The 12,329-nt window shown below is 40.7% G+C and overlaps 1 protein-coding gene across 1 annotated transcript; it reads left to right on the forward strand.

Annotated features, from left to right (window-relative positions):
* The first annotated feature begins 297 nt into the window (after positions 1–297).
* On the forward strand, positions 298–11,834 carry LOC112864772 (flavin-containing monooxygenase 5-like). The gene is given in 7 exon segments (XM_025927792.2): positions 298–432; positions 2,449–2,479; positions 4,687–4,829; positions 5,862–6,061; positions 7,756–8,105; positions 10,108–10,180; positions 11,480–11,834. Coding segments are annotated over 7 exon segments (1,287 nt in total).
* Positions 11,835–12,329: the final 495 nt, after the last annotated feature.

Below are 12,329 nucleotides of genomic sequence, written 5' to 3' on the forward strand. Positions count from 1 at the left end.
CTGAGCTGAAATCAAGAGTCGGACGCTTAACCGACTGAGGCACCCAGGGTCCCCCAAACCTTTTTTTATGCAATCTACTTTGTACTTGAAAATGAGAAAGTCTTGTGTGAGGTAGGGTTTTCTGTCGCTCAGAGAACCTTTGAATTGGATAGCAGCTTTGAGTAGGACATTACTTAAATGCATTACTAGCAATTTTAGAAAGAAAAAAAAAAACCTAATGATGTTGAACTGTAGAAGAAAATTCCATGACAAGAAAAATCTGATTTTCTACTAATAAATTCCCTGATACAGGGAACAATGCCAGGAAAGAGAATTGCAGTGATTGGTGCTGGGGTCAGTGGATTAGGGGCCATTAAGATCTGTCTGGAGGAGGGATTGGAGCCCACCTGCTTTGAAGGAACCAATGACATTGGAGGACTGTGGAGATACCAGGTAAGTCTGAATAGACTATGTCACCGCATGTGTGATGACATCTTTTCCATATCTGGAAGTAGGAATGCAAAGATATCAGCAGTAACTTATCCTCAACTACCAGCGTAATAATTATTATTTTTATTAGTGCCTACACCTGTGTGTCGAATCCCAATCTTTCCTTCCCCCAAGGATGATGCTCCAACAGTCCTTCCTCCTTACAGAGTCTAACTTCCTGAAGTTCCACCAGCATTACCTAGTGGGCATACAAGCCCTCCCAGAAAACTGCTCTCACGGCTGTTACCAATCAAAGCTGTCAAATCAGATGGACTTCCTGTGTTGAGTTTTCTTGCTTTCTCAAGGGGATCTAAAAGTGTCAAAAACCAACTCAGTTTAAAAACCGCTTGTCCCTGGCTTCCGTGATTTCACTCTCTTTTCCTCTCTCCTTTTCCAACGCGATAGTTTTCCACTTGGCCTCTCAACGTGGCTGATTGTGGTTCTATTCTCAATCCTCTGGTCCTTTACTTTTTGCAAGTAGCTTGGGATTCTTCCTTATCACCCCACCTTGGCTTTCAGCTAGCACATACATGCTAATGCTTGATCTATCTGTAGATTTTGATCTTCATCCTAATAATATATATGTGCTAGTAAGGGCAGCTAACACTGTCCCACAGACAAACTCTGAAATCTCCAGGACTTAGCACAATAACGGTTTCTGTCCCGCATCATAGTCTGATGTGACTAAGTGGTTCTTTTCCAACTTAGAGTTATGCCCCTTGACCATGCGACCTCCAAGGTTGCCATGTGGGGATAAAAGAAAGGTAATCTCTGGGATGTCTCACCAACACCTAGTTGGCTTTTTAGGTCTATCCTTTTTTTTTTTTTTTTGGAAGAACAATTCCCTCCATTACATTCCCAGTTTCAAGTATTGGGAGTAGTTTCCATGTTCCTTGTTCTTTCTTTTTTTTTTTTTTTTAAGTTTATTTATTTATTTTGAGAGAGACAGACAGAGTGAGCAGGGGAGGGGCAAAGAGAGAGAGAGAGACAGAAAGAGAATCCCAAGCAGGCTCCGTGTGTCAGCACAAAGCCTGACGCGGGGCTCAAACTCAGGAACCCTGAGATCATGACCTGAGCCAAAACCAACAGTAGGATGCTTAACTGACTGAGCCATCCAGGTGCCCCAGTTTCCATCTTACTGGTTGGACCTTAATCAATACAGGCCTCTCTCTAGGAAAGCTTCTCCAGCCTCCACGCCCGATATCTACAGCACCCTGTGCACACAGGCTATTAGTCATATCACACTATATGCACTTGTTGAGGTGTGTAAGGTTTTTAAGCATTTTTTGTGCATGATTTGGTCTTCACAATAACTCCGTGAGAGAGGCAAGCACTTATTTGCAGGCGAAGAAATAGATTCAGAGAAATGATTTGATGTCAGGTTCCCTATCCAAGCCAGACAACGATATATCTCCAGGACCACATCAGAATGCCACAAAATACCACATCATGTCATCTGATCTCATCTGATACCCATCTTTTAAGCTTTCACTCATAAAAAATGCTGCTTATGTTTGCAGAAGCTATCCTTCTCAGAAGGGATATTTTTATATATGAGTGTTCACTACAATGGCATTTATTAAACAATACTCTTCATTTTGAGGGAGAAAACACATATTTTGATCTGTTCTTAAAGTTGATGTGATTTAGCAGGAATTAGATTCCATATTTTCTGGATTCAAGTTTAGAATATTCATAGTACATGTATTACTGATTCTTTATTTCACCAATAATATACAACAGATGAAAAAAATAACCTCCTCCCCAATTGTGTTTTCTGCGTACATATATTAAAATGACTATATTTTAAGATTATAATAAATTCTTCCCGGGAGAAAACAACATATTTTAAGTGGTGGTGTATTTCTTTTCTTAGCCTTAAATCACTTAAGTGTCTAGCCTTAGTTTCAAAAAAAATCAGGAATGGTTGCTAACACACATAACAGATATTATGTGCTGTATGGACTCCTGAAAAATTAGCATGATAATGTGCTTCACAAGATTGAATTAGGTAATGTATATAAAAAACTCTTTAGGGGTGCCTGGGTGGCTCGGTTGGTTGGGTGTCCAACTTCGGGTCAGGTCATGATCTCACAGTTTGTGAGTTCGAGCCTTGCGTTAGGTGCCGACAGCTTGGACCCTGGACCCTGCTTCAAATTCTGTGTCTCCTCTCTCTCGTCCCCTCCCCAGCTTGTGCTCTATCTGTCTGTCTGTCTGTCTCTCTCTCAAAAATGGATGAACATTAAAAAAATTTTTTTTAACTCTTTATAAACCGTAACATATTGTAAAGTGCTAAAATACAATATACCTATGTATGCATATAGATAAGTAGATAATAGAGGTTCTGAAAGATTGAGAAACTGAGGCCAAAAGCATATATATCAAAACATTTAAAGTGATCATCAAGTTGGCGAGGATGTGAAGAAAGGAGAACCTTCTTACATTGTTGGTGGGATGTAAACTGGTGCAGCCACTCTAGAAAACAGTATGGAAGTTCCTTAAAAAGTTAAAAATAGAACCACCCTATGATCCAACAATTACACTACTAAGTATTTACCCAAAGGATACAAAAATTCAGATTCAAAGGAGTACATACATCCCGATGTTTATAGCAGCATTATTAACAATTGCCAAACTATGCAAAGAGTCCAACTGTCCATCAACTAATGAATGGATAAAGATGTAACATATGTACACACACACACACACACACACACACACACACACACACACACTCTCTGGAATATTACTCAGCCATCAAAAGGAATGAAACCTTGCCATTTGCAGCAATGTGGATGGATGGAACTGGAGGGTATTCTGCTAAGTGCAATAAGTCAATCAGAAAGACAAATACCACATGATTCCACTCATATGTGGAATTTAAGAAACAAAACAAATTAATATATGGAAAGGGGGAAAAAAGAGACAGGGAGACAAACCCTAAGAGATTCTTTTTTTTTTTTTTTAAAGAAATGCACAGAAATTTATTTTTATTTTTTTTTTAACGTTTATTTATTTTTTTGGGGACAGAGAGAGACAGAGCATGAATGGGGGAGGGGCAGAGAGAGAGGGAGACACAGAATCAGAAACAGGCTCCAGGCTCTGAGCCATCAGCCCAGAGCCTGATGCGGGGCTCGAACTCACAGACCGCGAGATCATGACCTGGCTGAAGTCGGCCGCTTAACCGACTGCGCCACCCAGGCGCCCCACCCTAAGAGATTCTTAATGATAGAGAACACACTGAGGGTTGATGGAGGGAGGTAGGTGGGGGGAACGGGCTAAATGGGGGATGGGCATTAAGGAGGGCACTTGTGATGAGCCCGCTCATACTCTCTCTCTGTCTCTTAAAAATGAATAAACGTTAAAAAATTTTTTTTAAATAAATAAATAAATGAAATGAAATACTGCAAAATCAACCAGCTTTTATGGCTTTGCCATATGAGGTTTCTATTTAAGTCAGAGGAAATTTTTAGGCAAAAATATTAAGTTCCTACATTATTTTAGCTTCAGATCCTATAGGTGATGTTGGAGTGTTTGTCCCCACTAGTAAAGCAGAGTAAGTAGTGCTGGTGGGAAGGGTGTGCTGGGCCTAGCCTGAGATGGAAACATCTAGACAAGGGTGAAGCTTGGGTTGGGAAAGCAAGACAGAAAGTGGGTCCAAAGCAGTAATTGTAAATAACAAGGATGAAGGAAAAGGAAGATGCATTACTTAAATAGGAGCCTAACTCACCTATGAAGGCTTGGCAAGGAATAGGTAAGTAAAAAGGAGGCAGAAATTAGATGTCTGAGTTGTTTAGAAACCTGATAATTTGTTTGAGCTTGGAATTTATGATCTAGAACAAAAATGTTTGAGGATTTATTCTGTTTGATGATGTTGGGCAGGTACAATCTGCAGGCCAGCATCAGTAAAGCAGCAAATGAGAGGTTTAAATAGGATGGACTTTGAATTAAATAATAAGCTTTAAAAAATAATATAGGGGCCCCTGGGTGGCTCAGTTGGTTGAGTGTCTGACTTGATTTTGGCTCAGGTCATGATCTCAAGATTCATAGGATCAAGCCCCTCATCAGGTTCTGTGCTTATAGCACAGAGCCTACTTAGGATTCTCTCTCTCCCTCTCTCTGCCCTTCCCCCTCCCTCTTTTCTTAAAATAAACAAACAAACATATATACATACATACATAAAGACCAATGCTTGAGTAACTCTATTCTTGCCCACAGGAATCAACAGGTTCAAAGGTCAATATATCCACAGCTATGAATACAGGAGTCCAGAGAAATTTCAGGGGAAGAAAATCATTGTGGTTGGCATTGGAAATTCTGGAGCTGACTTGGCAATTGAGCTCAGTCATGTAGCTTCACAGGTTTGTTTCCTAAAATTCTCTTTCCTGAGATGCACCCTGCCCACTGCCCTCTGAGATGTTGGCATTGCATGAAGTGTGTGTGGTGGGTACCCACACACTGCTTCAATCCTGATTGTTAATTACCTCTTCACACTCATTTTCTTGGTAGCAATCTTGATAATACATTTAAAAAATGAGAATTGAATAAAAATCGATATTTCAAACTTTAGGGACCGCCATATTATTTTCACCAGAGAGTGTCAGCTTCACTGGTACAGCCACGAGTTAAAAAAATGAACTACATCAAGGGCGCCTGGGTGGCTCAGTCAGTTAAGCCACCGACTTCTGCTCAGGTCATGATCTCACGGTTCATGAGTTCGAGCCCCGTGTTGGGCTCTGTGCTGACAGCTCAGCTTCGGATTCTGTGTCTCCCTCTCTCTCCACTCTTCCTCTGCTTGCACTCTGTCTCTGTATCTCTCAAAAATAAATAAATGTTAAAAAAATATATTTAAAAAAAATGAACTATATCAGAAAACCACTTTAAATCCCTTTATTTTTCACTGATACGACACTTGATACATCTCCCAACTCTGATTCCTTCCATACCTAGATTTCTAGGGATACATAGTAACCAAGTACGTATTCCAAATTCTATAATATCATAATTAGCAGATGGATGGGATCTTACATGTCAATCTGTTGACCTCTAGTCATCTTACATCATTGTGTTTGTCCAGAATCTGCAATGTAAGAGATGGCAGGCATCAAACACTGCTTTGGGGGAAATGCAAGAGGGATAGTGAGTGAAACCCAGAGGAAAGCTGAGGGAGATTTCTGGAACTATAAGCCACAAGCCAGATGTGTCTGTTTGCGTGTGTGTGATTGTATCTGTCTGTCTATCTGTCTTTGAGGACAGAGGAACTCTTCAAGCTAACAAGGCAAGAGAGTTCTTATCCATCTCTCATGAGCCAAATGAGAACATCTGAAAAACTGAGAAAGGAAAGTCTTACACTGTGAGGCATCTATATTTCATTTATCTGCATTCTCTCCCAGGTGTATCTCAGCACAAGGCAGGGTGTGTGGATTTGGAACCGGGTCTGGGATAATGGAATGCCCATGGACACTGTTCTCTTCACTCGTTTAAAGACCATCCTCAACAAATTTTACCCTACGTTCTTAATCAACAGATGGGCAGAGGATAAATTAAACGCTCGATTTAACCATGACGTTTATGGCTTACTACCTAAACACAGGTATGTTCTAGGTTTTTTAAAAACTAATTTTGGGGCGTCTGGGTGGCTCAGTCGGTTGGGTGTCCGACTTCGGCTCAGGTCATGATCTCACTGTCCGTGGGTTCAAGCCCCACATTGGGCTCTGTGCTGACAGCTCGGAGCCTGGAGCCTGCTTCGGATTCTGTGTCTCCCTCTCTCTCTGCCCCTCCCCTGCTCAAGCTCTGTCTCTGTCTCTCTCAAAAAAATAAATAAACATTAAAAAAAAAAAAAAAAACAACTAGGGGCGCCTGGGTGGCGCAGTCGGTTAAGCGTCCGACTTCAGCCAGGTCACAATCTCGCGGTCCGTGAGTTCGAGCCCCGCGTCGGGCTCTGGGCTGATGGCTCTGGGCTGATGGCTCAGAGCCTGGAGCCTGTTTCCGATTCTGTGTCTCCCTCTCTCTCTGTCCCTCCCCCCGTTCATGCTCTGTCTCTCTCTGTCCCAAAAATAAATAAACGTTGAAAAAAAAAAAATTAAAAAAAAAAAAAAAACCAACTAATTTTGCCTCTGTCTTTTAACCCTGGTGTAGTTAAGTATTTTCTTTCTTTCTTTTTTACATTGGTAAAATGCAATCCCTATCTCCTATCTGTTATGAGGTAAAAATGTGGAAGCACAAAAAATTGATCGTGTACAGTGTGGATAAATTTAATAAATATTTCTGAGTTCCTACTATGGTCAGGTATGTTTCTGGATACTGGGAGTAGAATAAGGACAAGGTCAGGTGGAGTCCTAGCTCTAGCTGGACCTCCTTTCTAGTAGGGGAGAAACCAACCAGGGGATAATGCAATGACGTGGAGTCATATGTGCTATAACAAACAGTAAGAAGAGTTGGGGAGAGGAATCTTTTCTAGATGGGGTGGTTCTGGAATGTATATATGATGAGAGAGCATTTGAATGGGACCTGAAGGAAGTGAGGAGGCAATACCTGAAAGAATGTCTAAGATGAGAATATTCTGGGCAGAAGAAACACAAGTTCAAAGGCTGGATGGAATGAGCAAGGAACCAACCCAGTGTAGAGACTGTTGGGGGAGGGGAAGTGGTAAGAAATAAATTCACAGATGTAGGCAGGAGCCAGATCACGGGGGGATTTTTAGGGTTAGGGCATGGTCATAGCTTTCGATTTCATTTTTGGTGAAATAGAAACCCATCAGGATATAATTCTACGTTTTCAAAGGATCCCTCAGGTTGCCGAGTGGAGGGGAAATTATAGGGAGGCTGGGGTAGAAGCAGGGAGACTACTGAGTATTAAATATGTCAGTAAAGCTTATAAAAGTGGTATGTAGGTTCTCGAAATAAATGGAAATCAGAATATGATTTAATTTTCCTATTCTAGTATGAACACTTCCACCAATTGCTTTTAAAAAATCTCTCCCCCCAAAAATGGTTTCCAAGAAATTATATGTCAATATTATCATTGGCATAAACTTATATACCATTGCAAAATCTTCTCTTTGCATATAATAAGTATTAAATAAATGCTATTGGCATTCTAATAAGTACAGGATATTTATTCAGTAAACAATTCAGAAAAAGTATTGACTTAAAGAAATTTTTTATAAAACAAAAATGCAAGTTTTTTTTCTTTAGTTCAACCAAAAAATATTTGAAATATTTTTGAGCTCAACTCCTATCCCAAAAGACATATTAATTTTCCTGAATTTCAATTTTTATTCTTCAGACTTCTCAGTCATCAAGCTACTTGTGGTGATGATCTACCCAATCACATAATATCTGGAAGAGTTCTGATAAAATCAGATGTTAGGGAGTTCACAGAGACGTCAGCCATCTTTGGAGATGGTACAGAAGAGGACCTTGATGTTGTTATTTTTGCCACAGGATATAGTTTCTCTTTTCCCTTTTTGGAAAACAATGCAACAGTTCTGGACAGCCAGCACTCCATGTTTAAATTTGTCTTCCCCCCTCAACTAGAGAAACCAACACTAGCTTTCATTGGCATCCTCCAGCCAGTGGGAGCCACCATTTCCACATCGGAACTCCAGAGCTGATGGGCCATGCGTGTATTCAAGGGTATGCGCTGACCTTATGCATATTTGGAAAAGGTGACCACCCAAAGAGGTGATTTCAGAGGCATTGCAAAGGTCTTCTGCTGCAAAACATATGTGAAGTTAACCTTTACAGTATCCGAAATTGTACCACTTCATATTTGTTATGTCAGTGTTTGATAGCTATTTAACCTTTAGGATTCCCATGAAAAATGGAGATTAAAAAACTACCTTAAGCTACGATCAAGTGACAACTTATTGGCAAATAATTCTTCAGAGCACGTTAGGGCAGTACCTAGTAGAGGAAGTGATGGAAGTAGAAGAAAGAGCTCAACCTAAAGTATAGATGGGAAATAATGGCTATGCTACTTCTCAATTGTTGCTAGAATAATTCTGGAATGAGCCTAAATTAAAGGGAGCATTTTTTCGCCTCTCACATTCAAAATAAAAGAGGACAGGCAGAGTCACAGAATTATGAATGGTAAATTATGTGAATTATGTGAACTATGGCCAAATCACCAAGTAACTGGGGTAGCACCACAGCACAATTAAAAGAGTAAGAGCTCTGTACCAAGACAAACCTGGGATTAAAACCCAGCTCCCCCAGCGATACCTGGGTGGCTCAGTCGGCTAACCATCTGACTTCAGCTCAGGCCATGATCTCACGGTCTGTGGGTTCGAGCCCTTCATTGGGCTCCATACTCAGAGCCTGTTTGGGATTCTCTCTTTCCCTCTTTCTCTGCCCCTCCCTCACTGTGTATTCTCTCTCTCAAAATGAATGAATAAACTTAAAAAAGAAAGAAAGAAAGAAAGAAAGAAAGAAAGAAAGAAAGAAAGGGAAAACCCAGCTACTCCATATCACTAATTCTAAGGTTGAGAATTAATTGATGAAGACAGATTCACAAACTACCTTTTGTCAATCACATTGTATTAATTCTGCTCATTTGTTTCTCCTTTAAAAAGTTCCCCATATTTTCCCGGAACATTCTGTGTTTCTCAAAATATAGAATGTCACTCATCAAAGAAATGAGGGAGAATTATAGGAAGGTGTCTCCCATGAGTTAAGACGGAAAATTAAGGGGCGCCTGGGTGGCTCAGTCGGTTGAGCGTCCAACTTCAGCTCAGGTCATGATCTCACAGTTTGTGAGTTCGAGCCCCATGTCAGGCTCTGTGCTGACAGCTCAAAGCCTGGAACCTGCTTCAGATTCTGTGTCTCCCCCTCTCTCTCTGTTCCTTCCCTGCTCATGCTCTGTCTGTCTGTCTGTCTCTCTCTCAAAAATAAATAAACATTCAAAAAAAATTTTTTTAAAGATGGAAAATTAAGAATAAATCTTTGTCCAATGAAAACAAGAGACATTGAGTCACTATTTATTAGTAAATACAATATGTATTTGTAAACAAATTCATAACATAAATGAACAGGGGTAACTCACTATTTAAAGGACAGCCTGAGTGGCTTAGTATGTTAAGCATCCGGCTCTTGATTTGGGCTCAGGTCATGATCTCACAGTTCATGGGATCAAGCCTCATGGCAGGCTATGCTCTGCCTTGCTTGGGATTCTCCTATGCAGAGCCTGCTTGGGATTCTCTCTCCCTCTCTCTTCGCCCCTCCCCCCACTCATGCGCTCTCTCTCTCTATCTATCTATCTATCTCTATCTCTCAGAAATTAAGTAAATAAACATCTTAAAATATGTGAATAAATAAATAAAGGACAGCCAGAGTGAATGCTCTGATAATGGAAGCACACGCATGCTACTTTTTGTCTTGTCATTTGGGTGTCACTCCCTTCAGTCCATCCTTCTTTGTGGGCTTTGGGGTCTGCTAGTCAAGATGTGAACTCATTAGAGGACATGTCTTTGCATCTGTAAGGCATTTGCATCGGACGGAACAATGAGTGGAGGGCACACAAGAGGACCTCCTGGATCCAGCTCCCTCACTCTTGTGCTGCCTCACTTAGGATGTTCTCCACCAACATGACCCTCAAGGTATTCATTTCTTCTGGAATCTCATCTTCTTTCTTTCCTAGGATTGAACAAATTACCTTCGGTGAGTGGCATGATGGTAGACCTAAGATGGAAGAGAAAAAAATTTGAAAAAGAGTAAGAAACTTGCTTCTTAGTAAAAGTCAATTGGACGTGTTTAGGTGGAGCTGTTTGCCTATCAAAGATTCTTTCTATTTTTCTCATCATACAATCTGAGTCTATTTGCCTAGATGAGATCTCAAATTATCAACTTCGCCATCTCTTCCTATTATAATACATAATATAAATGTAGGGAATATTTATGGGAAGAATGGATACAGAATAGTCCAATATGGAAACCTTAGAATCTTGTTTAAAATTCATGTAACACTAGATAAATACAATTACAAATTTATGTCATATCATAGCCTTAGAGCTGCGAAGTATAAAAAAATGTAAGATGAAATGAAGGGTTGTTTTACTTCTTTAAGGAGTTGGAAAGATAAATCAATGTGAGAAATGAGTTGGCAAATCATTACAGAATCTAATTAAAATACTGACATGAAGTCAGAGGCTCATAGGTTGTATGAAATCTTCTTAATAGAAAATCATTCTCAACCACTGAGGTGGGAAATGTAAGGTATTTCTATGCAACAAATACCTGTTGAGAATTTACAGTGTGAATGTTTACAGCCTGTCTCTAAGACCAAAGGGTTTATCCCAAAAAGAGTCAGTTATCCAGCAACTGGTTTAAAAGGTCGGCCAGGAATTACATTTTAGTAATACTTAAAATCAAATGAATGTCACACATACCTAAATAACTGGCATGTACAATTTCATATTCCCCACCAATTTACCAAAATGAGACTATACCCTGAATGAGAATCCAATGAATGGCCAAAGTACAGGATTTAAGAAAAGAATACCATTAATATAATAACAATCTTCTGAAACCCACCTATTACCATCCAAGACTCTGGGAAGGATTTGAGGATGAAAAATACAGTGTGTGAATATTTTGTTAGAAACCACTGAGAGGAGTGCCTGGGTGGCTCAGTCAGTTAAGCATCTGACTCTTGATTTTGGCTCAGGTCGTGATCTTGTGGTTCATGGGATTGAGCCCCATGTTGGGCTCTGTGCTGGAAGTGCTGAGCCTGCCCAGGATTCTCTCTCTCCCTCTCTCTCTGCCCCTCCTCTGCTTGTGTGCTCGTGCTCTCTCTCTCTCTCTCTCTCTCTCAGAAGTAAATAAATAAACAAGAAAAATTTTAAAGAAAAGGAACCACTAAGAAATTACCCGTAGCCATCAGTCCTTTCCCCCATGGGTTATCCCCTCACACAAAGTCCACCGATGTTTAGAGGAAATTATGCTTGGAAGGAAGGAGGTTGTCATCTGACTTGAGGTTTCTGACTGCGGTTTTTTTCCCCTTCTGCTTTCAGATTCCTGAATAATCCTCGCGACACATGCAGAGTGCAATACGTGGAATACATGGATGAGATTGCCTCTGAAATAGGAGCGAAACCCAACCTGCCCTCCATCTTCCTGTGGGATCCAAAGATGGCTATAGAAATTTTCTTTGGCCCATGCACGCCTTACCAGTACCGCCTGCAGGGGCCAGGGAAGTGGGCTGGGGCTCGGAGAGCCATCCTGACCCAGAGAGAGTGGATCATCAAGCCTCTGAGGACTCGAACCCTCATCTGTGACCAGCCTCCATCCTCTGTGCCATTTTGGCTTAAAAGCGCCTGTGCAGCTCTTCTCCTCTTTGTTCTCACCTTAGTCATTATTAAAGGATAATCCTATGATCTTTAGTATATTAGGAGCTGACAGTGACACACACTAATTAAGGAGATTGAGCGTGTTCAAGTATTTATCCCTCAATTCAGACTAGACCAGTACAACGAATAATTCCAAAATCTCTCTGTGTGAGTGTTTTGGCAAAATTGGAGATTTCTTCAACAGAGAGTTCAAATGAAGTGGGTTGTATGAAACTTTGCTTTGGAAGTGAAAAGTTAATTTCCATAATATGGCAGATGTTCTCAGTTACGCCAAGTTCTCCTAGGCCCTCCTTTTATAATAAACACACGGTTTGTCAGCTATTTGCAATTGGCAAATTCTTGGTTTCGCGTGTAAAGCACAGGCTGGGAAAAAGTATCTCTTCAAATGATCTCGAATAGCTAACGATGAACAAATGTCCTCATCAGAAGCCTTCTCCTCGGGGCCCTGGGTGGCTCAGTCAGTTAAGCGACCAACTTGATTTCAGCTCAGGTCAGGATCCCAGGGTTGTGGGAT

The sequence above is a fragment of the Puma concolor genome, chromosome E4 (genome assembly GCF_028749965.1).
Source record: "Puma concolor isolate L17-30 chromosome E4, mPumCon1.1.hap2, whole genome shotgun sequence".
NCBI lineage: Eukaryota > Metazoa > Chordata > Mammalia > Carnivora > Felidae > Puma > Puma concolor.